This window comes from Pecten maximus, chromosome 5 (genome assembly GCF_902652985.1).
Source record: "Pecten maximus chromosome 5, xPecMax1.1, whole genome shotgun sequence".
Classification (NCBI taxonomy): domain Eukaryota; kingdom Metazoa; phylum Mollusca; class Bivalvia; order Pectinida; family Pectinidae; genus Pecten; species Pecten maximus.
This window is the reverse complement of record NC_047019.1, coordinates 47,263,877-47,290,236: the sequence shown is the minus strand read 5'-3', so window position 1 is coordinate 47,290,236 and position 26,360 is coordinate 47,263,877. Positions and strand designations below refer to the sequence as shown.

Below are 26,360 nucleotides of genomic sequence, written 5' to 3'. Positions count from 1 at the left end.
ATTATAAAATAACAACATGGCGGCCCCCATCAGGTGTTCGTGTGTGAGACTGGGTTATAATATAAAGCGCCTTATTGGTAATTCCAGATTGATAACGGAAGTGGCAAGAAATGATAAGACGTTTTTCCGCTTTAGAACATCTTCCAGATACTATAGTTCCAGAGCATCAGATCCTAGAGTTTCAAGGTCAAAATGGACGACCAAATTTGTTGGAATCGGTTTGGTGACAGCCACTGCTGTAGGTATCGGGTATGGTTTTCGCAACACAACTGTACATGATGCAGTTGATAATGGGATTCCTGACATCAAACCATCAAGACAGGTGAATAACTTTATGACTTTATGCCCTCTGGCCTTGTCATTAATGCAAATTCTGTTCCCCTTTAAGCTTCCCCCAGGGACCTTTCTGACCAAATTTAGTTAAAATCCAATCCGTATTTTATGACATTAATGACTGTTCTGACCCCCAAGGGGCCAGAGGGGCGGGGCCCAATTGGGAAAATAGAGGTAATGCTTTTAAATCTCTACTACATTAAATATTGTAGTCATAAAGTTATGAATGGGGATTTTAACCCAGAAACATCCTTAGGGGAAGGAGAACAGATTTTGCATAAACGGAGACTCAAACCCCCTTGGGGCCAAAAAGGGGGGTGGGGGCAATAGAGGTAATTCCTTTAAATCGCTACTAGTCATAAAGTAATTGATGGATTTGAACCCAATTTACTCAGAAACATCCTAGGGAGAAGGGGAACAGATTTTGCATAAATGGTGACTCTGACCCCTAAGGCGGCAGAACGATTTACCCAAAAACATCTCACAACATCAACACATTACATGAAAACTTCATTAGAAATTGATATGTATATGTTAACATAGCTATTGATACATTCTTTTGTTGACTTATCGGCGAGTAGGGTTTTGACTGCGAGGGTGATAACTCTGTATTGTGATCTTCACCGTTATCTACATTTAGTATATAGGTCTCTGTACATACTAAAATAATTATGAGTATTTTTTATGTCATTCACGCTGTAACTATATTTGTGCCAATTCATTGGCAATTCACCTATGTCATAATTGTTTTGGCATATTATGTACTGAATAAACATGATATCAACTGGATATGTATAGTTCTTTCTTATCTTTCCACATGGTTGGTTTTATTGTATGACTGTTTGTAAGACAGTCAACAAAAGAAGCTATCAATAGCTGTATTTGATATGTTAATATATACATATCAATTTCTAACAGTGTTTCCATGTAATGTGTTGATGTTGTCAGATGTTTTTGGGTGTTTTTGGGTAGTTTTTGGGTGTTTTTGGGTAAATCGTTCGACCCCTCCTAAGGGGCCAAAGGGGCGGGACTCAATAGGGGAAATAGAGGGAATTTAATTCCATTAAATTGCTGCTTGTATGAGTTCTGAAAAGATTTCAATCTGATTTGGTCAGAAACATCTTTGGAAAAAGGGGATCAGATTTTGAATGGTGACTCTGACCCCACTGGTCATAGGGGAATGGGGCCCAAGGATCTTTCTCCACCCCAAGAGACTTAGTTTCTTAAAACACAATTATGTTGTAAAAACAATCCCTGGGGTCTTTCCACACCCTTAGAGAGTCTGGACTTCATTTCTGGGTTATTTCTTTAAAGCAGTTGAGATCCCCTCACTATAACCATATATAGCATTTTTCGAGGTCGGCAAATAAAGCTATTAATGAAATAAACATGAACATTATTTTGACCAGGTGAGCGATACAGGCCCCATGGACCTCTTGTTTCTTAAGTGGTTTGGGATTGTGCCTTTTTGCTTTCATTTTGGGGGAAAAATTGATGAATTGAAAAGGAAATTTTATCCATAACTTTGTTAAATAAAGTGTTTATTGGGATATCATGTGTATGGTCACCTTCTTTTTAATTTTGGAAAATGTATACATGTACACATATTTTTGTGATTCCGTAGATTCTAGGACTAACTTCTGATAACTTGAATACCCTGTATTCCTCAAACTATTAACATGGTCACTATCAGTTTGAGTTAGTGGGGTTTTACTGTATATGCATGCATATTACCAGTATACTGGTACATGTACAACATACATGTACTTCAATTTGTAATTTTTTTATGAATCTTGTCCACAACCTCCTTCCATAACACACATTTTATACAAGTAATCTTGAAATTTGAAGGTTGTCAGTAATTAATAAGAAGTATTTAAAAAAACTATTTTCTGTATGTTTTCCAGATCCGAATACCGACTGATAAAAGTGGGATGAAGCTGGTTCTGTATCAGTATCAAACCTGTCCGTTTTGCTGTAAAGTCCGTGCTCTACTGGACTATTATGGCTTATCGTATGATGTGGTGGAGGTGAACTCAGTAGTTAGGTCGGAGATTAAATGGTCGCAGTACAAGAAAGTTCCCATACTTGTGTTCCAGGCAGAGGGTAAAGAGGAACAAATCGTAAGTTTGACAATCCTAATGTTCATTGGAATTGGTTTGAAATGGAGTTCATTCTTAACTTGAATAAGGTACCAGGTCAATTCATATTATATATATACAATCATAAGAGCCTTCACTTGAATAAGGTACCACGTCTATCAGTTCATATTATATATATATATATATATATATATATATAATCATTAGCTAGAGGTCAAGGTATGTCATAATGACAATTTATTTTGAGAGTTGAAAACAGTTTTTGTCTCACCTGCAGCTATGGTGTAATTACATTCTTAACGATCGCGTCAACATTTCACCTTAAAGGTTTGCATTGTCCAACCTTAACCAAACTTCTTTTTTAGCTAGATAACATAGTGGACATCTCAACACACCCTTCATTTACGTAATGTAATCCAGAATTTATAGTCTATATATATAGTGACTCTGGAAATGAGGAATGCTGGAAATCTCAAGTTTTGTTTAGTCAGCTTCTCAATAAATATTAATGTTATTCCAACCAAACCTGAAATATAGTTGTATTGTAGTATGGACATCTGAACACACCTAACAGGTTACATCAATTTAATCTTTTTGGTGTAGTTTTTGGTTTATAAAAATAGATTTTGTGAAATAACATAAAATCTTAAATGCTTCTCTAATTGGTTTTTAAATTTGATTATAGCCAAACTTGAATGAATTCTATAATATATCAGATATAACTTTTTCTGGTAAAAATGACATTTAGGTGAATTTTGAGAATTTGGTTTTGCGATATTTGATAATGGTTTTGTATTGCATCTTATATGAATTACACATATCTATAATGTATAGAGTGCTTTCATACTTTTTGGACAAAATCGTGAAGTTTGGAGTTTGTTTAAAACTTACTATAATGACAAACTAAAACAACAATTGAGACATTTTCTAGTAATTATGTGTAATTCTTGCTCTGAAATTAATGATTTTTTTATTATGTACAATGTGTTATTGTTTGATATCAAAATTAAATTTGTTATTGTACTTTTAAAATTTCTTTCAATGCCGCATATTTGATATTCTACAATTGTAAAAACTATAAGTTCCTGAGATTTAGTGTAGGTATTTTGCGATGATTGCTGCTGGTGAGGTTCACAATCATTGATTACACTTGTTTCCTTTCAAAGCAACTGAATGACTCTTCTGTGGTGATGAGTATCCTGTACACCTACCTCCTGGATCCATCAAAACCTGTCCCCCTTATCAGGTCCTTCTACCCGCAAGTTGAAGTCTTTGATGAAGTCAAAAAGAAAGAAGTCAAAGATTTCTCGAACAAATATGCCATCATGTACCAAGAGGATGCCTCAGACGGTCAGACAGCAGATCAACAGATGTAGGTATATCTGTTCTTACCAACCAAAGGCACCTGGTTAGTCTGTACATCTCTAGATAATTACACTGTACTGTCTGTACAGAATTAATGTTTACCAAAATCTGTGTTTCTTTACTTTACATATTACTCTTGTAGTTCATACATTGAATGACAATCTCTCTTTAAAGTGATAATTTCAAACAGAGAGTGTTGAATTATAAATATTTTATCTCCTGGTCTTTTTATTGACTATCACAAAAGAATGGCATAATGTCACTTGTTTTACAATGAAATTCTAGGGAAGAAAGGAAGTGGCGAAGCTGGACAGATAAAACGTTGGTCCATATGCTATCCCCCAATGTGTACAGAACACCCTCAGAAGCAATTCAGGCATTCAAGTACTTCTCTGAAGTCGGGGAATGGGAACATGTGTTTAGCTTTCCAATGAGGATATTTGTTATTTACACAGGAGCCACGGCCATGTACTTCCTTGGAAAAGTTCTGAAAAAAAGGTAAGTCAAAAATGTTAGTGGACAGATAATCATTGGCAGTATGGCATTATTAGCTCATGTGGTTGAAGGACCAGGGTGAGCTTATGTCATACTGTGTCATCTGGCATCCGTGGTCCGATGTCTGACATCCATCCGTCCTCTTTCAACAATCGACTTCTTCTTCATAAAAGCTACTTGGAACTAAACAAAATTTGACTGAAAGCATCTCTAGGTGGTTGACATTCAAAATTATACAAATAGGGTCAGCTGATTGGAATTAATCAAAATTTGACTGGAAGCATTTCTAGGTGGTTGACATTCGAAATTGTACGAAATGGTGGGCTGACCCCCAAGGAGCCTGAGAGGGGAGACCAAGAAGGATCAATATGGCTAAATTGATGTAAATGACTTCTTCTCTGAAACTGAGCAATGCATATATATTGTTCATATTTGACTGGTAGCACCCCATGGGGTAAAGATTTGAAATTGAACAATTGGTAGGCTGACCTTCCAGGGCCTGAGGGGCAGGACCAAAAGAGGTCCATTTGGCAGTTGATATTAACAACTTCTCTGGAACTAAGCAATGTATGACATTTATATTTCAGTAGTAATATCCCTTGGTGACTTGGATCTAAATTTATACAAATGATGGGGCTGACCCCCAAGGGTCCCGAGGGGCAATTGAAAATGAACATATTTTGTTTAGTCAATCCAACCAGGTGAGCAATACAGGCCCTCTGGGCATCTTGTTTCTTTTTGTACAACAACCACTGCATTTCACAAAGTGTTGTGCTCTTATTCCTAAACATAAAGATAAAATGTGTTATTGAATTAAAGTGATAAAATAAATCCATTAATCAGGTGTTATTTTGTTCAGGTACAACTTAAACAATGATGTTCGTGTCTCCCTGTACAATGAGTGTGATGTATGGATGAAGGCTATAGGCAAGGACAGGAAATTCCTTGGAGGACACAAACCAAACCTGGCTGATCTTGTAAATATACCACTGATACTAAACATTAATATATCACTATATTATGACTTATCAATTTCATTTAGTGGTGGGATTATATTATGGCTAGTGGTGGGATATGATGTTTAGTTTAGGGATATTATGTTAAGTAGTTGATATTATGTTTAGTAGTGGGATATTATATATAATTGTGGGATGTGATGTTAGTGGTGGGATATTATATATAATAGTGGGATATGATGTTTAGTGGTGAGATATTATGTTTAGTGGTGGGATATTATGTTTCGTGGTGGGATATGATGTTTAACTTTAGTGGTGGGATATTATGTTTAGTGATGGGATATTATGTTTAGTGATGGGATATTATGTTTAGTGATGGGATATGATGTTTAGTGGTGGGATATTATGATTAGTGGTGGGATATTATGTTTAGTGATGGGATATTATGTTTAGTGGTGGGATATTATGTTTAGTGATGGGATATTATGTTTAGTGGTGGGATATTATGTTAAGTAGTTGATATTATGTTTAGTGGTGGGATATCATGTTTAGTGGTGGGATATTATGTTTAGTGATGGGATATTATGTTTAGTGATGGGATATTATGTTTAGTGATGGGATATTATGTTTAGTGGTGAGATATTATGTTTAGTAGTGAGATATTATGTTTAGTGATGGGATATTATGTTTAGTGATGGGATATTATGTTTAGTGATGGGATATTATGTTTAGTGGTGGGATATTATGTTTACTGTTGGGATATTATGTATTGTGTACACTCAGCTCTCTTTGTTTATTTCCAGTCAGTCTATGGCGTCCTCAGTTCTATAGAAGGATGTGATGCATTTAAAGAAACTTTGGAAAGGACAAAAATTAAACCTTGGTATTATCGGATGAAGAGTGCTGTCAAGCGACATGAGGGGCATGGTATATTATCAGTAATGAACACTACACCAGGAAAATCAAGATGAATGTTAGTGCAATAGAAATGTCACCTCGATGTTATAGTATGATTATACCAAGATCAACTGGTGTTATTGGATTTTGTTCTGATATTGGGAGGCGTATACTACAAGGACAATTTTTGAATGGGAATGAATTATTGATCAGAAGTCGAGGCTAAAGGATTCTCCTTAGATATACGATAAACTTACGGAATCAGCATTGTTTCTATGGTGTGGGCAGTTACACATCACATCTCTTTGTAAAACATGAAAAACTGGCAGGTGCCTTTCAAACTGCTTCACGGGTGCAGGCTTTTAGAGTCACTGGCGTTAGTGGTTCTGTTGTCAGGGAAACCATATTATAATCAATAACACACTCACAATTGGGTAGAAATGTTTATCCCTATATGTTATATAGTACATATAGTGGTAAGAAGTATATTGTATCCATGATATAGCAGGACGAGTGGGCGAAGAAGGAAGGACTAAAGTAATAGATACTATTACACTTTACAAAGGAACTTACTATAATGTACAACACTACTGTTCTGTCATACAGATTTTATGTTGAATGTGGTGTTTTTAAAATGACATTGTTGTGTACTTCTATTGTCTTGTATACAATTGATTACAGGTATAATTTACGTCATGTGAATAATGTCATTGGATATACCAGGTACATTTGTATCAGAAATTTGGTAACAATTATTTAAGGCTTGTTTGAGCCCCAAACCCCTCGATCTAGCTCCCAACCACAAAGTTACTAAAAGGGGGAGGGGGGTGATGCCGGAATCAGGTTGTCTAACAGTCTGTCTACATCTAGAGAACACCTACAGTTTTCATCAGATCTTTTTGAAAATTTGTGGATGTAGTTATCATTGCTAAAGCTGTGCTCCTGGGCTTTTTTTTATCCATCAATTTTACAGCAGCAATGCCCCCTTTAATTATGGTCATACTGTATATTGAATCTTGTCCGGACAACTGTTTTTTTTATCAAAACTTTTTTCAAATCTTCACTGATGTAGCCAGCATACACTGTTGCACACCTTACTTTACGACAGTTACACCCCAACATTAATTCTCATTGTCAGCCCAAACATCAATCCTCCTTGTTGGCCCCCACAGAGTCTTTATGTTAGACAGCCTTTTCCAGACAAGTCCTCATTCAGTTTTCAGCACATTTGTACACTGAATTCGTTCTTCTTTTCTTAGCTGTTTTGATATGTGTTTTTGCCCCCTTTTATCTTTGTTAGTAAGGAGTGAGGGTATAATGTCTGAAAATAATTTATATATCTATAACTTATTTTCATTATCACTATTTTCAAAAGGAATAGAAAAAAATCAGTTGGATTCTATTATCATTTCAAAAGATGGAGAAAATAAATTGAGTAGGAAATTAACTTACTTTATGCTGTAGGTGGTGTGTGAATATTGGGTATAAATTATTTACTATAGGGAGAAAGTGTGAAGATGTCAATATGTGTGTATACATGTGTTTACAAAACCCTGCTTATATTACTGGAAATAAAAGCAATTCATTTCAAATACAAGAAAAGATAGCGTTGTTATCTTTTCATGCACCTGTCAAAATTTACAATTTTTGGACTTTGTTTTTAGGTTCCCAATAAGTGTTATTGATAAATATTCTATACACAAGTCCACAAAATTCCAGATAATCAGTGAGATGCAAAACTGTGGACCAGATATTATGATATAATTGAAGAGTTCAGAGATATAGAGACCAAGTAATTTCTAGCTATGCGAATGCCAGAGGAAGGCCCTACATTGAATTAATGTCACAGGAAACCCTACATTACATTGATGTCACAGGGAATCCCTACATTACATTGATGTCACAGAAAACGCTACATTACATTGATGTCACAGGGAATCCCAACATTACATTGATGTCACAGGGAATCCCTACATTACATTGATGTCACAGGGAATCCCTACATTACATTGATGTCACAGGGAATCCCTACATAACATTGATGTCACAGGGAATCCCTACATTACATTGACTGATGTCATATGGAATCCCTACATTACATTGATGTCACAGGGAATCCCTACATTACATTGATGTCACAGGGAATCCCTACATTACATTGATGCCACAGGGAATCCCTACATTACATTGACTGATGTCACAGAGAATCCCTACATTACATTGACTGATGTCACAGGGAACCCTTTCATTACATTGACTAATGTCACATGGAATCCCTACATTACATTGACTGATGTCACAGGGAATCCTTACATTACATTGACTGATGTCACAGGAAACCCTACATTACATTGACTGATGTCATAGGGAATCCCTACATTACATTGACTGATGTCACAGGGAATCCCTACATTACATTGACTGATGTCACATGGAACCCCTACATTACATTGACTGATGTCATAGGGAATCCCAACATTACATTGATGTCACATGGAATCCCTACATTACATTGACTGATTTCACAGGGAATCCTTACATTACATAGACTGATGTCACAGGGAATCCCTACATTACATTGACTGATGTCACAGGGAATCCCTACATTACATTGATGTCACAGGGAATCCCTACATTACATTGACTGATGTCATAGGGAATCCTTACATTACATTGACTGATGTCACAGGGAATCCTTACATTACATTGACTGATTTCACAGGGAATCCCTAGATTACATTGGCTGATGTCACAGGGAATCCCAACATTACATTGACTGATGTCACAGGGAATCCCAACATTACATTGACTGATGTCACAGGGAATCCCTACATTACATTGATGTCACATGGAATCCCTACATTACATTGATGTCACAGGGAATCTCTACATTACATTAATGTCACAGGGAATCCCTACATTACATTGACTAATGTCAAAGGGAATCTCTACATTACATTGACTGATGTCACAGGGAATCCCTACATTACATTGATGTCACAGGGAATCCCTACATTACATTGATGTCACAGGGAATCCCTACATTACATTGATGTCACAGGGAATCCCTACATTACATTGATGTCACATGGAACCCCCACATTACATTGACTGATGTCATAGGGAATCCCAACATTACATTGACTGATGTCATAGGGAATCCCAACATTACCTTGACTAATGTCACAGGGAACCCCCACATTACATTGACTGATGTCACAGGGAATCCCTACATTACATTGACTGATGTCACAGGGAATCCCTACATTACATTGATGTCACATGGAATCCCTACATTACATTGACTGATGTCACAGGGAATCCCTACATTACATTGATGTCACATGGAATCCCAACATTACATTGACTGATGTCACAGGGAATCCCTACATTACATTGACTGATGTCACAGGGAACTCTACATTACATTGATGTCACATGGAATCCCTACATTACATTGACTGATGTCATAGGGAACCCTCACATTACATTGACTAATGTCACAGGGAATCCCAACATTACATTGACTGATGTCATAGGAAACCCCCACATTACACTGATGTCACATGGAATCCCTACATTACATTGACAGATGTCACAGGGAATCCCTACATTACATTGACTGATGTCACAGGGAATCCCTACATTACATTGACTGATGTCATAGGGAACCCCCACATTACATTGACTGATGTCAAAGGGAATCCCTACATTACATTGACTGATGTCACAGGGAATCCCTACATTACATTGACTGATGTCACAGGGAATCCCTTCATTACATTGACTGATGTCACAGGAAACCCTACATTACATTGATGTCACATGGAATCCCTACATTACATTGATGTCACAGGGAATCCCTACATTACATTGACTGATGTCACAGGGAATCCATACATTACGTTGACTGATGTCACAGGGAATCCCCACATTACCTTGACTAATGTCACAGGGAATCCCAACATTACATTGACTGATGTCATAGGGAATCCCAACATTACATTGACTGATGTCATAGGGAATCCCAACATTACATTGACTGATGTCACATGGAATCCCTACATTACATTGACTGATGTCATAGGGAACCCCCACATTACATTGACTGATGTCAAAGGGAACCCCACATTACCTTGACTAATGTCACAGGAAATCCCAACATTACATTGACTAATGTCACAGGGAATCCCTAACATTACATTGACTGATGTCACAGGGAATCCCTAGATTACATTGACTGATATCACAGGGAATCCCTAGATTACATTGACTGATGTCACAGGGAATCCCTACATTACATTGACTGATGAAATATGGATCAGTTCGTTATTGGCTAAATCATGATTATAAAAACATTCAGTTTGCCCCCAATGCTTATCCAATCGGGATTCAAATGTTTTGAAATGTTATAACTGTTACCATATAAAAACGTCTTAAAACATTTAAATCAGATTGGTTGTAACATGTATGATCTCTGTTTATAATTAGATGTTGCATTCTACTGTTCTATATACAGCGTACAACAACGGTGACTATTTTGCAATGCGAATGCACCGCTGTTCTAACAAGTTTCAAACCGAATGCGTCTACCTATGTCGACGTCTTCGAAGTGTTTTAATCAGGCGCTTACCTGCGTCAGCGTCAATGTTTTTATTGGTAGAAAAAGCCGATGCTGGTTAGAGACGACTGTCGGATATTGTTCGTAAAGCTCAGAAGGATCCCTGATACTGTAGCACCAGACCACATTTTACAGGTGTGATACCTTCTAATAACGTTGATAGCCTACCACTAGGTCGAATTTGCAGACTTGGTTCCCAGTAAGTTACACAGTAGGCCCTACTGTGCAGCTCAACAGTACCAGAGCCATTTTCGTTACATTGCCATTTTATACCCAAATTTACTACTCCAGATTTTTTACCATGTTTTTTTCACCATACATATCGACCGTACTGTACCTTATATGTGCGGCCGTTTCATGGTAAAATACCAAAATTGGCTGAAGTGCTCTTTTTATTACTTAATGGGAAGGGTAGGCTTGTTTTTGTTCCAATGATAAATAGAGTGTTGTATTGATAATTTTCACGATAAAAAACGATTATTCATATTCATGTAACACCATAAAAACTACTCAATTTTCATACTTTTTTAAAGAAAAAGGTCTGGCACGACATAGATAAACACCAATAATATTAATGTAGACCTAACTGTTTAAAAAAAAAAACCAAAACAAAACAGTTAAGATAAGCTCTCTGAATTCTCTGAATTTTTCATTACACACAAAGAAGGCGTGTAAGTTAACCAGATATAGGTACCCATGTGGCTAAACCATGAAGACTTATTCCAGGTGTGTCTTGACACATGATTTGGTTACCCATGCACAAGTTGCTCTTCAGGCCAAGTAAACTGGCATACTATGGGGAGTTAGTGTCATGATCCACCTTAAGTTGCACTATCAAAATGACCCATGGGTTTCATGTTTCTCCCTGGGGAGGGGCCTGGGGTAAACTTCACTTTTGTTTTTTAGGAACTGTTTAGAATTACAATGTAAATACATAGAATATACTATATATAGTAGTGACATGTTTAAGAGACTTGGTGACTGTTTAGGTCATGGACCTCTTGTTCTATGATTTATTAGAAATAAATACAGCAAATATACTGTAAACATTAGTGATTACATTAGAGTAGCATTCAGGGAAGGTGTTATATATAGGGTAACATTGCAACAATGGGTAGATGTAGGGTAACAATGGGTAGGTGTAGGGTAACAATGGGTAGATGTAGGGTAACAATGGGTAGGTGTAGGGTAACATTGGGTAGGTGTAGGGTAACAATTGGTAGGTGTAGGGTAACATTGGGTAGGTGTAGGGTAACATTGGGTAGGTGTAGGGTAACAGTGGGTAGGTGTAGGGTAACAGTGGGTAGGTGTAGGGTAACAATGGGTAGATGTTATTACAAAAGGTAAACATTAGACTTGAAGAAATATTTAAACAGATAATTGTTTATAGGTAATATACGATGATCATGTATTATTTTCGTTTAAAACCACTATAACTTTGAATTGTTTGTGGCTGTAAAGGGAATTTTATAGATTTTCGTCCATTTATCTGCAACAATATGAAAACTTGTACTCCATTTATTGAGTAGTTGGTGTAATGAGCAGTGCTTCAGATTGATTTTTTTAAATGATGCACGACTTTCTTTGTACATGGGCCTGCTAGCGCAATGTAAATATATACTAAAACGAAAGTAGTTAGGTTCGTAATCGATCATACAACCAAAAGCACGTGTTAGGAAAATCTCATCATGAGACAATTATAAAAATCTTTTGAGCCTGTATGACCTTTGAAAAAATATTTCAAAAAGCAGAGGTATAAAAGGTTGGGCTAGTTTTTCGAACCAAGATTCAGACTTATCTGTATACGTATCTAAATAAAGATTTTACTGATGATATCAATCCATAGTATTGCAGATAGTTGGTGTTAGTTCTATATACAGTTGGTCCATAAACTCATGAAGTGAGTAAAAAGTTATATTTTTAGAACTTTTACCAGATCATTTGATGTAGCATTGAACTAATTTTGGTAAAAGATGAAATTATTGCCAATTTGTATACCTCTATCATACCAAAGTGGAGTTTTCCAAATAGAGTCATGATCATATAAACTCTTCATAAATAGTCTTGAATTATTCATTTTCACCAACCCTGGAAAAACATCTTTCCAGAACTTATTTGAACAGTTAGAAACACACAGATTGATTAAATCATTCCCACAATTGTTCAGCTTATTCAAGTTTATCATGGAGCTTAGGAGCATAGTCCATTTTCTTGATGACATAAATATCCTACGCACCCAACATAGTTTAAGAGATTCCATAAAAACTTGGACATCAATCAACTTCAAACCTCTGATTAGGTGCTGGAGGTGTTTGGTAGGCATTGGGTAAATCTCTTTGAATTTGCTTTTCACTTGTATAAGATTTTGCAAAGTTTGTGTTCTGGTACCTCAAAATCTCAATCGTCATGAATGATGGGTTGTATGGTCTTTGATAATCCAGGTTTCCACTGACCCATATGATACCAGACTTGCAATCTTCATGTAACCCTGGTAAATACTAGCTGCAATATGTACCGCTCAGCAAGAGAGATCTCCTTTTAGCTCGATTAGTTCAGGGTAAGACTAGTAAGCCAGAGGTCCCGGGTTCGATCCCTAACTAGCAGAGACAGTGATTTAAATTCAATTAATCATGTGCTCTGTTACATTTAGACAGATATGTTTTACATGTAGTCATGTAAAATTCAGAAATAGTGCCTCCTACAATCTTGTGGGCTAATTCTCAGAATGATCTAAATTTGTAGCTGTACAATATAGTGTTACCTGTATGTTTAGAATCTTATGAACTTGCTTTATTTTATATGTATATGTTCATGTATTTCATGTTAAACCTGCATTATTATCTAATGAAAGCTAATATTATTGGTAAGACTCTTTTGTTTTCAAAATTGTTAAATATAGGTGAAACTGGTTGGTATGACTAAGCTATCTTTGATGGTTATCATGTATAAAAGGCACAAGGTATGCATTGATAGCAGAAAGTGATACAATTGTGATTGTCCCTAGGATTGGTATACCTATAGTTCACTGGTTTCAGACTTGTAAGACATCATTTTGCTGTTCAAATTCAATCAACATTGAGATAACGCTGTCCTCTTTTTTTTTTGCCAGAAAAAAAGTCATTCCCAGATTAGATAATTCCACCAGGCACATATACCAACAGCCCGGTTACTATGACAACCTGTATTGACCCCAACGTCAGTGGGATGGAGAATCAGCCATTACATGAAAACCAAGAGCAGACAACTCAGGATGTTCCAGTAGCCCCTGTTGACTCTGATCATGAACATGTGGCTATGTCATTGTTGGAGAACCGTGAGGACAATGGAGCACCAGTCATGAAGTCTTTCAATATAGAGCCAGCTTACCAAAATACACTGGAGAATCCCTACAAAGAAACAACAATAACTTTGCCCCATCTTGTTAAAAAGGTGCCCCAGGAGGAGCTGCTGCCCCGTCCATATCGTACATTTAACCAGGTGGTGCTCGTGTCCTACGTCAGTGTCTTATGCTGCATGTGTGTTGGCGTACTGGCCAATCGCTATGCCTGGCGTGCCAAGCTCCAGAATAGTAAAGGACTGTATGGTCTTGCCCAGAAATGGTCACGGTTCGCTGTTTATGCCAGCTACACTGCCTTTGGACTAGGCTTTATTATCATCATCTTAATCATCTTGTTAGCAACAGAAACTATCTAAAGCCTTCTACATTAACAAGGACTAGAGTTTAAAGTGCAACCATGATATGAGTAGTGTTCTGGGGAATTAGTTTATTCACAAAATCTGTATACTTACAGATCTATATGAATGCTTGGCTAGCTTATAAAAGGCAACCCATAATCTGCTTTTGATGTAATATGCATTGTAATTAACATATAAAATATTTTGTCTGCCTTAAGTTTCATGCAGTCTATATCATTTTATTTTCATTTCTCTTCAGTACTCATCATGATATTATGATTATGATAATATAAATCTAGTAATATTATAATAAGATCTTTTGAATTAAGTAGGTCAAAGGTCAAGAACAAAGATCATCACCAGGGATATTGTAGAGAATACTTATTGCCTCATGCATGGATCTTTTAGCTGATATATCTGTATAATCAGATTGTTTGAATTTACAAAATGTACTTCTATTTTATCAGTAATAATAATTATAATAATACCTTACTGGAATATGTATGGTTAATTTGCTGTTAAGATAATAAGAATACATGTAACTCTAGAAGGTGCTGATATCTAACATGGTATTTTTTATAGGATAGTCATGTTTTCTAAATTTATGCACGTTTGATTTTTACGGATCTACTTGCCAAGTATTGGTACTTTTAAGCTTTGTTTTATACATTATTATTTTTTGCTTTACTTTGATGTTATGTCTTGGTATTTAGATGTTTTTACTATATTTGATGATCTTTGGTATTGAGATGTTTTTACGGTATATTTACATGCAAATTAGAGTGGACCGGGTCAGTCAGTGTTGCAATAGACAAATGTAGTGGGCTCCTGAATTCCAGAAACTGTAAAACGTATATTTATTTTTTGTGCAAATGCTAAATATTGTTATTGCTTTATTGTCATGTGTTTCTTTTCTTCCTATTTAAGGTTGTAACTGTCCAATACAACATCCAGAATTAAGAATGTCATTCAGCATTTTTAGGATTTTCTTTGATTTGAATATATTACGATTATTCATCCGAACATAACAGTATAAATTCACTGTCATATTCTACAAATTTTTCTTTTACAGTAATTCAAACATTTTATTTATTTTTCCTGATGTTATATTTAGTAACATTTTCTAAGTTATGATTTTCTATAACAAGTATTTGTCATGAGTGTGAGTGTGAAAGAAAATCTGTTTAATTAAGACTGTATCTACTGAAATGTTCTTTGGAGAAGACCGATATAGGATATATCCTGCTGTCTAATTCCTTGGTTAGATAATGTCTTAGCAATCTGTTTATTATGTGATTTGTTTCCTTTTATAACAAAATAAGTTAAAACATAGTTTTCTAGATTGTAAAAAAGCTATTTTGCTACCTGTACATGAAACATTATAGAGGAGGTCATTCCACAAACATAAATTTACATTTCTATACAGACACTTGTATGTTCTCCATAAGGGGTAAATGAAAAATCATACTGAAAAAAAAATGGGTGATAAGTTATTCACAATATTGCACTTTAGGTATTTTAACATGAATGACACTTAACTGTACGTCTGTTGTTTGGGTACTTGTTGCATATATTTTGATATTTGAGGAATGCTTGCTCAGTGGTGGTTGTTCATTTGATCTGAAGAACAGTTGACGTTATGGCCAACGTCTGTGTGAATGGTTGTGACTATGAATAAGGTTTTGTGGATGACTTGGGCTATGGACGACACTCTATTTAAATGGCTGGGGATATAAAAAATATTTTGTGTGGATGACTGGCCCTTATGGGGCTCTGAACAATGTTTTGTGTGAATGCCTTGGGTTTTAAACAATGTTTTGTGTGGATGGCTGGGGCTATGGCCAATGTTCTGTGTGATTGGCTGGGGCTATGGCCAATGTTCTGTGTGATTGGCTGGGGCTATGGCCAATGTTCTGTGTGGATGGCTGGGGCTATGGCCAAAGTTCTGTGTGATTGGCTGGGGCTATGGCCAATGTTCTGTGTGGATGGCTGGGGCTATGGTCAATGTTCTGTGTGATTGGCTGGGGCTATGGCCAATGTTCTGTGTGGATGGCTGGGGCTATGGACAGTGTTCTGTGTGATTGGCTGGGGCTATGGCCAATGTTGTGTGTGATTGCCTGGGGCTTTGGCCAATGTTCTGTGTGGATTGCTGGGGCTATGGACAGTGTTCTGTGGATGGCTGGGGCTATGGCCGATGTTTTGTGTGGATGGCTGGTGCTATGGACAGTGTTCTGTGGATGGCTGGGGCTATGGCCGATGTTTTGTGTGGATGGCTGGTGCTATGGACAGTGTTTTGTGGATGGCTGGGTCTATGGACAGTGTTCTGTGTGATTGGCTGGGGCTATGGCCAATGTTCTGTGTGATTGCCTGGGGCTATGGCCAATGTTCTGTGTGGATGGCTGGGGCTATGGACAGTGTTTTGTGGATGGCTGGGGCTATGGACAGTGTTCTGTGGATGGCTGGGGCTATGAACAGTGTTCTGTGGATTGCTGGGGCTTATGGCCAATGTTCTGTGTGGATGGCTGGGGCTATGGACAGTGTTCCGTGGATGGCTGGGTCTATGGCCAATGTTCTGTGTGATTGCCTGGGGCTATGGCTAATGTTCTGTGTTGATTGCTGGGGCTATGAACAGTGTTCTGTGGATGGCTGGGGCTTATGGCCAATGTTCTGTGTGGATGGCTGGGGCTATGGACAGTGTTCTGTGGATGGCTGGGGCTATGGCCAATGTTTTGTGTGGATGGCTTGGGCTATGGACAGTGTTTTGTGGATGGCTGGGTCTATGGACAGTGTTCTGTGGATGGCTGGGTCTATGGACAGTGTTCTGTGGATGACTGGGGCTATGGACAGTGTTCTGTGGATGACTGGGGCTATGGACAGTGTTCTGTGGATGACTGGGGCTATGGACAGTGTTCTGTGGATGACTGGGGCTATGGAAAGTGTTCTGTGTGGATGGCTAGGGCTATGGACAGTGTTCTGAGGATGGCTGGGGCTATGGACAGTGTTCTGAGGATGGCTGGGGCTATGGACAGTGTTCTGTGGATGGCTGGGTCTATGGACAGTGTTCTGTGGATGGCTGGGTCTATGGACAGTGTTCTGAGGATGGCTGGGGCTATGGACAGTGTTCTGAGGATGGCTGGGTCTATGGACAGTGTTCTGTGGATGGCTGGGGCTATGGACAGTGTTCTGTGGATGACTGGGGCTATGGAAAGTGTTCTGTGGATGGCTGGGGCTATGGACAGTGTTCTGAGGATGGCTGGGGCTATGGACAGTGTTCTGAGGATGGCTGGGGCTATGGACAGTGTTCTGTGGATACATGTAGCTGGGCCTATCAACAATTTCTGTGTTGATGGCTGGGGAATGTTCTGTGTTAATGGCTGGGGAATGTTCTGTGTTGATGGCTGGGGAATGTTCTGTGTTGATGGCTGGGGAACGTTCTGTGTTGATGGCTGGGGAATGTTCTGTGTTGATGGCTGGGGAATGTTCTGTGTTGATGGCTGGGGAATGTTCTGTGTGGATACTTTGATTTTTATTGAGATTATATCATTGGTTTCCTCTGCATACAGAGAATGGGAATCAGTCCTTAGATGATGTGTTCATTGAAGTTTTCTAAGAAATGTTTACGCTTTATCGAAAATGTTCATGTATATATATAGTATTTTAGAAATATGTGAATGCCTTGTGATACATATTGTACATGTGTTTTACAAATTATGTATATGCTTTTTTCTGAATATTGAATTGCATTTTATTTATTTTTTTCACGCTTTTATTTTTTTGATTCTACTGGTTCATTGATGAATTAATCAACTTATGATTTTCATTAAAGTAGAATAACAAATGATCGTGTTACGCTTATTTTTCATTGAATAACAATTATTAAGGCTGAAGAGCCTTCATTGATTTTGAGCCCACCATCATCAGATGGTGGGCTATTCAAAGCGCCCTGCGTCCGTGGTCCGTCCGTCCGTAAGCAATTCTTGTTATCGCTAATCCTCAGAAAGTACTGAAGGGATCTTTCTCAAATTTCATATGTAGGTTCCCCTTGGTGCTTAGTTATGCATATTGCATTTTGAGACAAATCGGAAAACAACATGGCCGACAGGCAGCCATCTTGGATTTTGACAATTTAAGTTTGTTATCGCTATTTCTCAGAAAGCACTGAAGGGATCTTTCTCAAATTTCATATGTAGGTTCCCCTTGGTGTCTAGTTATGTATATTGCATTTTGAGACCAATTGGAAAACAACATGGCCGACAGGCAGCCATCTTGGATTTTGACAATTTAAGTTTGTTATCGCTATTTCTCAGAAAGCACTGAAGGGATCTTTCTCAAATTTCATATGTAGGTTCCCCTTGGTGTCTAGCTATGTATATTGCATTTTGAGACCAATTGGAAAACAACATGGCCGATAGGCAGCCATCTTGGATTTTGACAATTGAAGTTTGTTATCGCTATTTCTCAGAAAGTACTGAAGGGATCTTTCTCAAATTTCATATGTAGGTTCCCCTTGGTGCCTAGTTATTCATATTGCATTTTGAGACAAATCGGAAAACAACATGGCCGACAGGCAGCCATCTTGGATTTTGACAATTGAAGTTTGTTATCGCTATTTCTCAGAGAGTACTGAAAGGATCTTTCTCAAATTTCATATATAGCTTCCCTTGTTTGAAAAGTACTAGAGGGATGTTTCTCAATTTACACAGATTAGTAAAAGAAAGGGAAAAATAGAGAAAAGATCAATCTGACATAGAACCTATAAAGATCGTTCAATGGTGGGCGCCAAGATCCCTCTGGGATCTCTTGTTAAGTTATCTCGGCTGACCCAAAGGGTCCACTATGCGTAAACTTTTTACATTACAAACTTCTTCACAAGTTCAACTGGTGGGATTCGGCTGAAACTTGCCTGGAATGATCCAGAGATGGTCCTGACAAAGTGTTGTTATTTTTCGGATTAGTCTGAAATCCAAGATGGCTACCATGACAGCCATCTTGAAAAACATATTTTAAACCTTTTCTCCAGTTCCACTGGTGCCATTGAACTGGAAATTGGTGAGGATGTTAAGGAAGGGGAGCCAACAAAGTGTTGTTATTTTTCGGCCTCATAAAAACTTGACATGGCAGCCATGGCGGCCATTTTGTAACATGATTGCACAATCATGGTTGTCCTGAACAACACCTATTTCAAACTTCTTCTCAAGTTTCACCACTGGGACTAACTTACCTGAAATGATCCTGCGATGGTCCTGACCAAGAGTTGTTATTTTTCTGGTCGGTCCAAAATCCACAATGGCCGCCATTGCCAACAGTGGCACTATACGTGGCAGTGTTACTAAGGGTTTTTAGAGTCAGATGACCGGTAAGGCCCTTGGGCCTCTTGTTAGCTCACATGGTCCGAAGGACCAAGGTGAGCTTATGCCATATCATGGCGTCCGTCTGTCAACAATAGACTTCTTCTACATAATCGCTGATCGAAATTGAACAAAATTTAACTGGTAGCATCATCATTGAGCTAAATTTGTAAAAAAACGACTTCTTCTATGAAACTAAGCAATGAATATCACTCATATATAACTGGTAGCATCCTTATGGGGTAGGGATAAAAATTGCATAAATGGTGGGGCTGACCCCCTGGGGGCCTGAGGGGTGATGCCAAAAGGGACCAATTTGGCTAAATTGATGTAAACAACTTCTCAGAAACTAAGCAATCGTTATCACTCATATTTGACCGATAGCATCCTTATGGGGTAGGGATACAAAATTGTAGAAATAATGGAGTGACCCCCTGGGGGCCTGAGGGGCAGGGCCAAAAGGGAACAATTTAGCTTAATTAACATAAACAACTTTTTCTCTGAAACTCATTAATGGATATCGCTCATAGTTGGCTGGTAGCATCGTTTTGGGGTAGGGATTCAAAATTGTACAAAGGTGGGGCTGATCCTGATGGGCATGGCAAAAAGTGGTCAATTCGGCTAAATTGATAAAACAACTTCTTTAAAGAAACTAAGCAATCAATATCACTTATATTTTACTGGTAGCATCGTTATGGGGTGTGGACTCAAAATTGTACAAATGGTGAGACTTACCTTTGGGGGCCTGAGGAGCAGGACCATAAGGGGTCAGTCTGGCTAAATTGATACTGTATCACTCACCTGGTTTATATGAGCAAACATCAAAATAATGTCCATGTTATATTTGTCTAACAATGCTATATGTATGATTATGAGGTGTGGATCTCAGCTGCTACAGAGATATAACCTAGAAACGAAGACTCAACATGATTGTGTTTAAAGAAACCTTAAGTCCTTTGGGGGTGGGGAAAGACCCCTGGGCTTATTTTTACATCAGGATTGTGTTCATTATCTTTGAGGCAGTTAGGATCCCAAAAACATAATCTTACATCAACAAATAAAGCTATTAGCAAATGGAACATAAACATTATAAACATCTTTTGATGTTTGCTCAAATAAAACCAGGTGAGCGATACAGGCCCTCTGGGCCTGTTTTTGTAACTTGGATGGAAAGGTCTTACACATGTACCAGTTTCTTGACTGAAAGACCTTACGTATGTACCAGTGTCTGGACTGAAAGGCCTTCCGTATGTACTAGTGTCTGGACTGAAAAGGCTTTCCGTATGAACCAGTGTCTGGACTGAAAGGCTTTCCGTATGAACCAGCGTCTGGACTGAAAGGCTTTCCGTATGAACCAGTGTCTGGACTGAAAGGCCTTCCGTATGAACCAATGTCTGGACTGAACGGCCTTACATATGAACCAGTGTCTGGACTGAACAGCCTTACGTATGAACCAGTGTCTGGACTGAAAGACCTTACGTATGTACCAGCGTCTGGACTGAAAGGCTTTCCGTATGAACCAGTGTCTGGACTGAACAGCCTTACGTATGTACCAGTGTCTGGACTGAAAAGGCTTATGTATGTACCAGTGTCTGGACTGAAAGGCCTTACGCATGAACCAGTGTCTGGACTGAAAAGGACCTATATGTACAGGTCTGGACTGAAACCTTATGTATGACCAGTGTCTGGACTGAAGCCTTTCTATGAACCAGTGTCTGAATAACGGCCTTACGTATATACCAGTGTCTGGACTGAAAGGCTTAGTATGAACCAGTGTCTGGACTGACAGCCTTACGTATGAACATGTCTGGACTGAAAGGCCTTCCTATGACCAGTGTCTGACTAAAGGCCTAGATAAACAGTGTCTGGACAATTCTTCTGACCATCCTGAGGCCTGAACGTGGTCTGATGAAGCCTAAATGACCAGTTTGGACTGAAAGCTTCGTATGTACCATGTCGGAACTAAGCTATGTTGAACCAGTGTTGACTGAAGCCTTCTATGACAGTGGTGGGATGAAAGGATTCCGTAGAACATGGAGGACCCTGGTGAGAGGCGGGCTAAAAGGAGAACCAAGTTTATGCTTAATTACTATGAACCACTGTCTACTGAAACTTATTAATGATACGCTCTTGGCTGAAGGTTACGCATAACGTGTCTGGATGAAAGGCTTCAAATGTACCAGGTTGGAGAAGGCTTGTATACCGTGTTGGACTGGAAAAGCTGTGTCATTCGGCTAAAGCCTTAGTAAGAACCATGTCTGATGAAACAAGCAATTCATATATTACAGTGTCTGACTGAAAGCTTAGCATGACCAGTTGCTGGGTGAAGACTCCATAATGTACAAGTGTTGGACTGAACCTTTGGGAAGGTCTGGGAGAAGACCTTTTATGAAGGGTCTGATCATAGGCCTACTATGAACCAGTTCTGGACTGAACGCCTTCGTTGAACCATGTCGGACTAAACAGCTCAAATAGATGTACCATGTTCTGGACTGAAAGCTATAGTATGATACAGTGTGCTGGATCTGAGCCTTACAGTGTATAACCTAGAAACGAAGACTTCATACATGACAGTGTCTTAAAGAAACCTTAAGTATGACCAGTGTGGGACTGGAAAGCTGGGCTTAGTTATGAACAGGTCTGGATGATCAGCTTATTTGAGGCAGTGTATGGACTCAAAAGCATACGTTGAACCAGTATCTGACATAAAGCTATGTATGACCATTGGATGGAAGCTTCGATGAAACCAGTGTGGACTAAAGGCCATTACTTTGTACCAGTGTTGGACTGAAAGGCTTAGTATGACCAGTGTGGACGAAAGGCCCTCTGGTGACCGTTTTGTAACTTGGATGGAAAGGTCTTACACATGTACCAGTTTCTGGACTGAAAGGCCTTACGTATGTACCAGTGTCTGGACTGAAAGGCCTTCCGTATGTACCAGTGTCTGGACTGAAAAGGCTTTACGTATGAACCAGTGTCTGGACTGAAAGGCCTTCCGTATGAACCAGTGTCTGGACTGAAAGGCTTTCCGTATGAACCAGTGTCTGGACTGAAAGGCCTTCCGTATGAACCAGTGTCTGGACTTAAAGGCCTTACATATGAACCAGTGTCTGGACTGAACAGCCTTACGTATGAACCAGTGTCTGGACTGAAAGACCTTACGTATGTACCAGCGTCTGGACTGAAAGGCTTTCCGTATGAACCAGTGTCTGGACTGAAAGGCTTTCCGTATGAACCAGTGTCTGGACTGAAAGACCTTTCATATGTACCAGTGTCTTGAATAAACGGCCTTACGTATGAACCAGTGTCTGGACTGAACGGCCTTACGTATGTACCAGCGTCTGGACTGAAAGGCTTTCCGTATGAACCAGTGTCTGGACTGAAAGGCTTTCCGTATGAACCAGTGTCTGGACTGAACAGCCTTACGTATGAACCAGTGTCTGGACTGAATGGCCTTTCGTATGAACCAGTGTCTGGACTGAACAGCCTTACGTATGAACCAGTGTCTGGACTGAAAACGCCTTACGTATGAACCAGTGTCTGAACTGAACGGCCTTACGTATGTACCAGTGTCTGGACTGAAAGCCTTTACGTATGTACCAGTGTCTGGACTGAACAGCTTTACGTATGAACCCGTGTCTGGACTTAAAGGCCTTACGTATGTACCAGTGTCTGGACTGAAAGGCTTTACATATGAACCAGTGTCTGGACTGAATGACCTTTCGTATGAACCAGTGTCTGGACTGAACATCCTTACGTATGAACCAGTGTCTGGACTGAAAGGCCTTACGTATGTACCAGTGTCTGGACTGAACATCCTTACGTATGAACCAGTGTCTGGACTGAATGGCCTTTCGTATGAACCAGTGTCTGGACTGAACAGCCTTACGTATGAACCAGTGTCTGGACTGAACGGCCTTACGTATGTACCAGTGTCTGGACTGAAAGGCCTTCCGTATGAACCAGTGTCTGGACTTAAAGGCCTTTCGTATGAACCAGTGTCTGGACTGAACATCCTTACGTATGAACCAGTGTCTGGACTGAAAGGCCTTACGTATGTACCAGTGTCTGGACTGAAAGGCTTTCCGTATGAACCAGCGTCTGGACTGAAAGGCTTTCCGTATGAACCAGTGTCTGGACTGAAAGGCCTTCCGTATGAACCAATGTCTGGACTGAACGGCCTTACATATGAACCAGTGTCTGGACTGAACAGCCTTACGTATGTACCAGTGTCTGGACTGAAAGACCTTACGTATGTACCAGCGTCTGGACTGAAAGCCTTTCCGTATGAACCAGTGTCTGGACTGAAAGGCTTTCCGTATGAACCAGTGTCTGGACTGAAAGGCCTTCCGTATGTACCAATGTCTAGACTGAACGACCTTACGTATGTACCAGTGTCTGGACTGAACGGCCTTACGTATGAACCAGTGTCTGAACTGAACGGCTTAACGTATGTACCAGTGTCTGGACTGAACAGCCTTACATATGAACCAGTGTCTGGACTGAATGGCCTTTCGTATGAACCAGTGTCTGGACTGAACAGCCTTACGTATGAACCAGTGTCTGGACTGAATGGCCTTTCGTATGAACCAGTGTCTGGACTGAACAGCCTTACGCATGAACCAGTGTCTGGACTGAAAACGCCTTACGTATGAACCAGTGTCTGAACTGAACGGCCTTACGTATGTACCAGTGTCTGGACTGAAAGCCTTTACGTATGTACCAGTGTCTGGACTGAACAGCCTTACGTATGAACCCGTGTCTGGACTTAAAGGCCTTACGTATGTACCAGTGTCTGGACTGAAAGGCTTTACATATGAACCAGTGTCTGGACTGAATGACCTTTCGTATGAACCAGTGTCTGGACTGAACATCCTTACGTATGAACCAGTGTCTGGACTGAAAGGCCTTACGTATGTACCAGTGTCTGGACTGAACAGCCTTACGTATGAACCAGTGTCTGGACTGAATGGCCTTTCGTATGAACCAGTGTCTGGACTGAACAGCCTTACGTATGAACCAGTGTCTGGACTGAACGGCCTTACGTATGTACCAGTGTCTGGACTGAAAGGCTTTACATATGAACCAGTGTCTGGACTGAATGGCCTTTCGTATGAACCAGTGTCTGGACTGAACATCCTTACGTATGAACCAGTGTCTGGACTGAACAGCCTTACGTATGAACCAGTGTCTGGACTGAATGGCCTTTCGTATGAACCAGTGTCTGGACTGAACAGCCTTACGTATGAACCAGTGTCTGGACTGAACGGCCTTACGTATGTACCAGTGTTTGGACTGAAAGGCTTTACATATGATCCAGTGTCTGGACTGAATGGCCTTTCGTATGAACCAGTGTCTGGACTGAACGGTCTTACGTATGAACCAGTGTCTGAACTGAACGGCTTAACGTATGTACCAGTGTCTGGACTGAACAGCCTTACGTATGAACCAGTGTCTGGACTGAACAGCCTTACGTATGAACCAGTGTCTGGACTGAAAACGCCTTACGTATGAACCAGTGTCTGAACTGAACGGCCTTACGTATGTACCAGTGTCTGGACTGAAAGCCTTTACGAATGTACCAGTGTCTGGACTGAACAGCCTTACGTATGAACCCGTGTCTGAACTGAACGGCTTAACGTATGTACCAGTGTCTGGACTGAACAGCCTTACGTATGTACCAGTGTCTGGACTGAATGGCCTTTCGTATGAACCAGTGTCTGGACTGAACAGCCTTACTATGAACCAGTGTCTGGACTGAATGGCCTTTCGTATGAACCAGTGTCTGGACTGAACAGCCTTACGTATGAACCAGTGTCTGGACTGAACGGCCTTACGTATGTACCAGTGTCTGGACTGAAAGGCTTTACGCATGAACCAGTGTCTGGACTGAATGGCCTTCCATATGAACCAGTGTCTGGACTGAAAGGCCTTATGTATGAACCAGTGTCTGGACTGAACAGCCTTACATATGAACCAGTGTCTGGACTGAACAGCCTTACGTATGAACCAGTGTCTGGACTGAATGGCCTTTCGTATGAACCAGTGTCTGGACTGAACAGCCTTTCGTATGAACCAGTGTCTGGACTGAACAGCCTTTCGTATGAACCAGTGTCTGGACTGAACATCCTTACTTATGAACCAGTGTCTGGACTGAACAGCCTTACGTATGAACCAGTGTCTGGACTGAACGGCCTTACGTATGAACCAGTGTCTGGACTGAAAGGCTTTACATATGAACCAGTGTCTGGACTGAATGGCCTTTCGTATGAACCAGTGTCTGGACTGAACATCCTTACGTATGAACCAGTGGCTGGACTGAACAGACTTATGTATGTACCAGCGTCTGGACTGAAAGACCTTACGTATGTACCAGTGTCTGGACTGAAAAGGCTTACGTATGTTCCATGTGCTGAAACAGCTTACTTATGTAGAGTACCAATGTCTAGACTAAATGACCTGATGTTGGACCAATTTCTGAGCAGAAATAAAGAGCTTACGTGTACCAATGATTGAACTGAAAAGCCTCACGTATACCATTCTGGCTGTCGTTGGTTGAAACTGTGAC

General features: G+C 39.6%; 2 protein-coding genes across 2 annotated transcripts; both read left to right on the top strand.

Annotated features, from left to right (window-relative positions):
- On the top strand, positions 1 to 7,745 carry LOC117328204 (prostaglandin E synthase 2-like). The gene is made up of 6 exons (XM_033885643.1): positions 1 to 322; positions 2,241 to 2,456; positions 3,602 to 3,807; positions 4,086 to 4,298; positions 5,155 to 5,272; positions 6,055 to 7,745. Exons 1-6 carry the CDS (start codon positions 17 to 19, stop codon positions 6,220 to 6,222), a joined length of 1,227 nt encoding a protein of 408 aa, XP_033741534.1. The 5' UTR covers positions 1 to 16; the 3' UTR covers positions 6,223 to 7,745.
- A 3,017-nt stretch (positions 7,746 to 10,762) lies between these two features.
- Positions 10,763 to 15,913, top strand: LOC117328203. Its single transcript, XM_033885642.1, has 2 exons — positions 10,763 to 10,904; positions 13,879 to 15,913. Exon 2 carries the CDS (start codon positions 13,941 to 13,943, stop codon positions 14,460 to 14,462), a length of 522 nt encoding a protein of 173 aa, XP_033741533.1. The 5' UTR covers positions 10,763 to 10,904; positions 13,879 to 13,940; the 3' UTR covers positions 14,463 to 15,913.
- Positions 15,914 to 26,360: the final 10,447 nt, after the last annotated feature.

Bases quoted from the DNA above. Each gene is read 5' to 3' on its own strand.
- LOC117328203 (XM_033885642.1), top strand. From the start codon at position 13,941: ATGACAACCTGTATTGACCCCAACGTCAGTGGGATGGAGAATCAGCCA.
- LOC117328204 (XM_033885643.1), top strand. From the start codon at position 17: ATGGCGGCCCCCATCAGGTGTTCGTGTGTGAGACTGGGTTATAATATA. The intron at 323-2,240 runs GTGAATAACTTT...TATGTTTTCCAG, and splicing joins ACATCAAACCATCAAGACAG to ATCCGAATACCGACTGATAA. The intron at 4,299-5,154 runs GTAAGTCAAAAA...TATTTTGTTCAG, and splicing joins GGAAAAGTTCTGAAAAAAAG to GTACAACTTAAACAATGATG.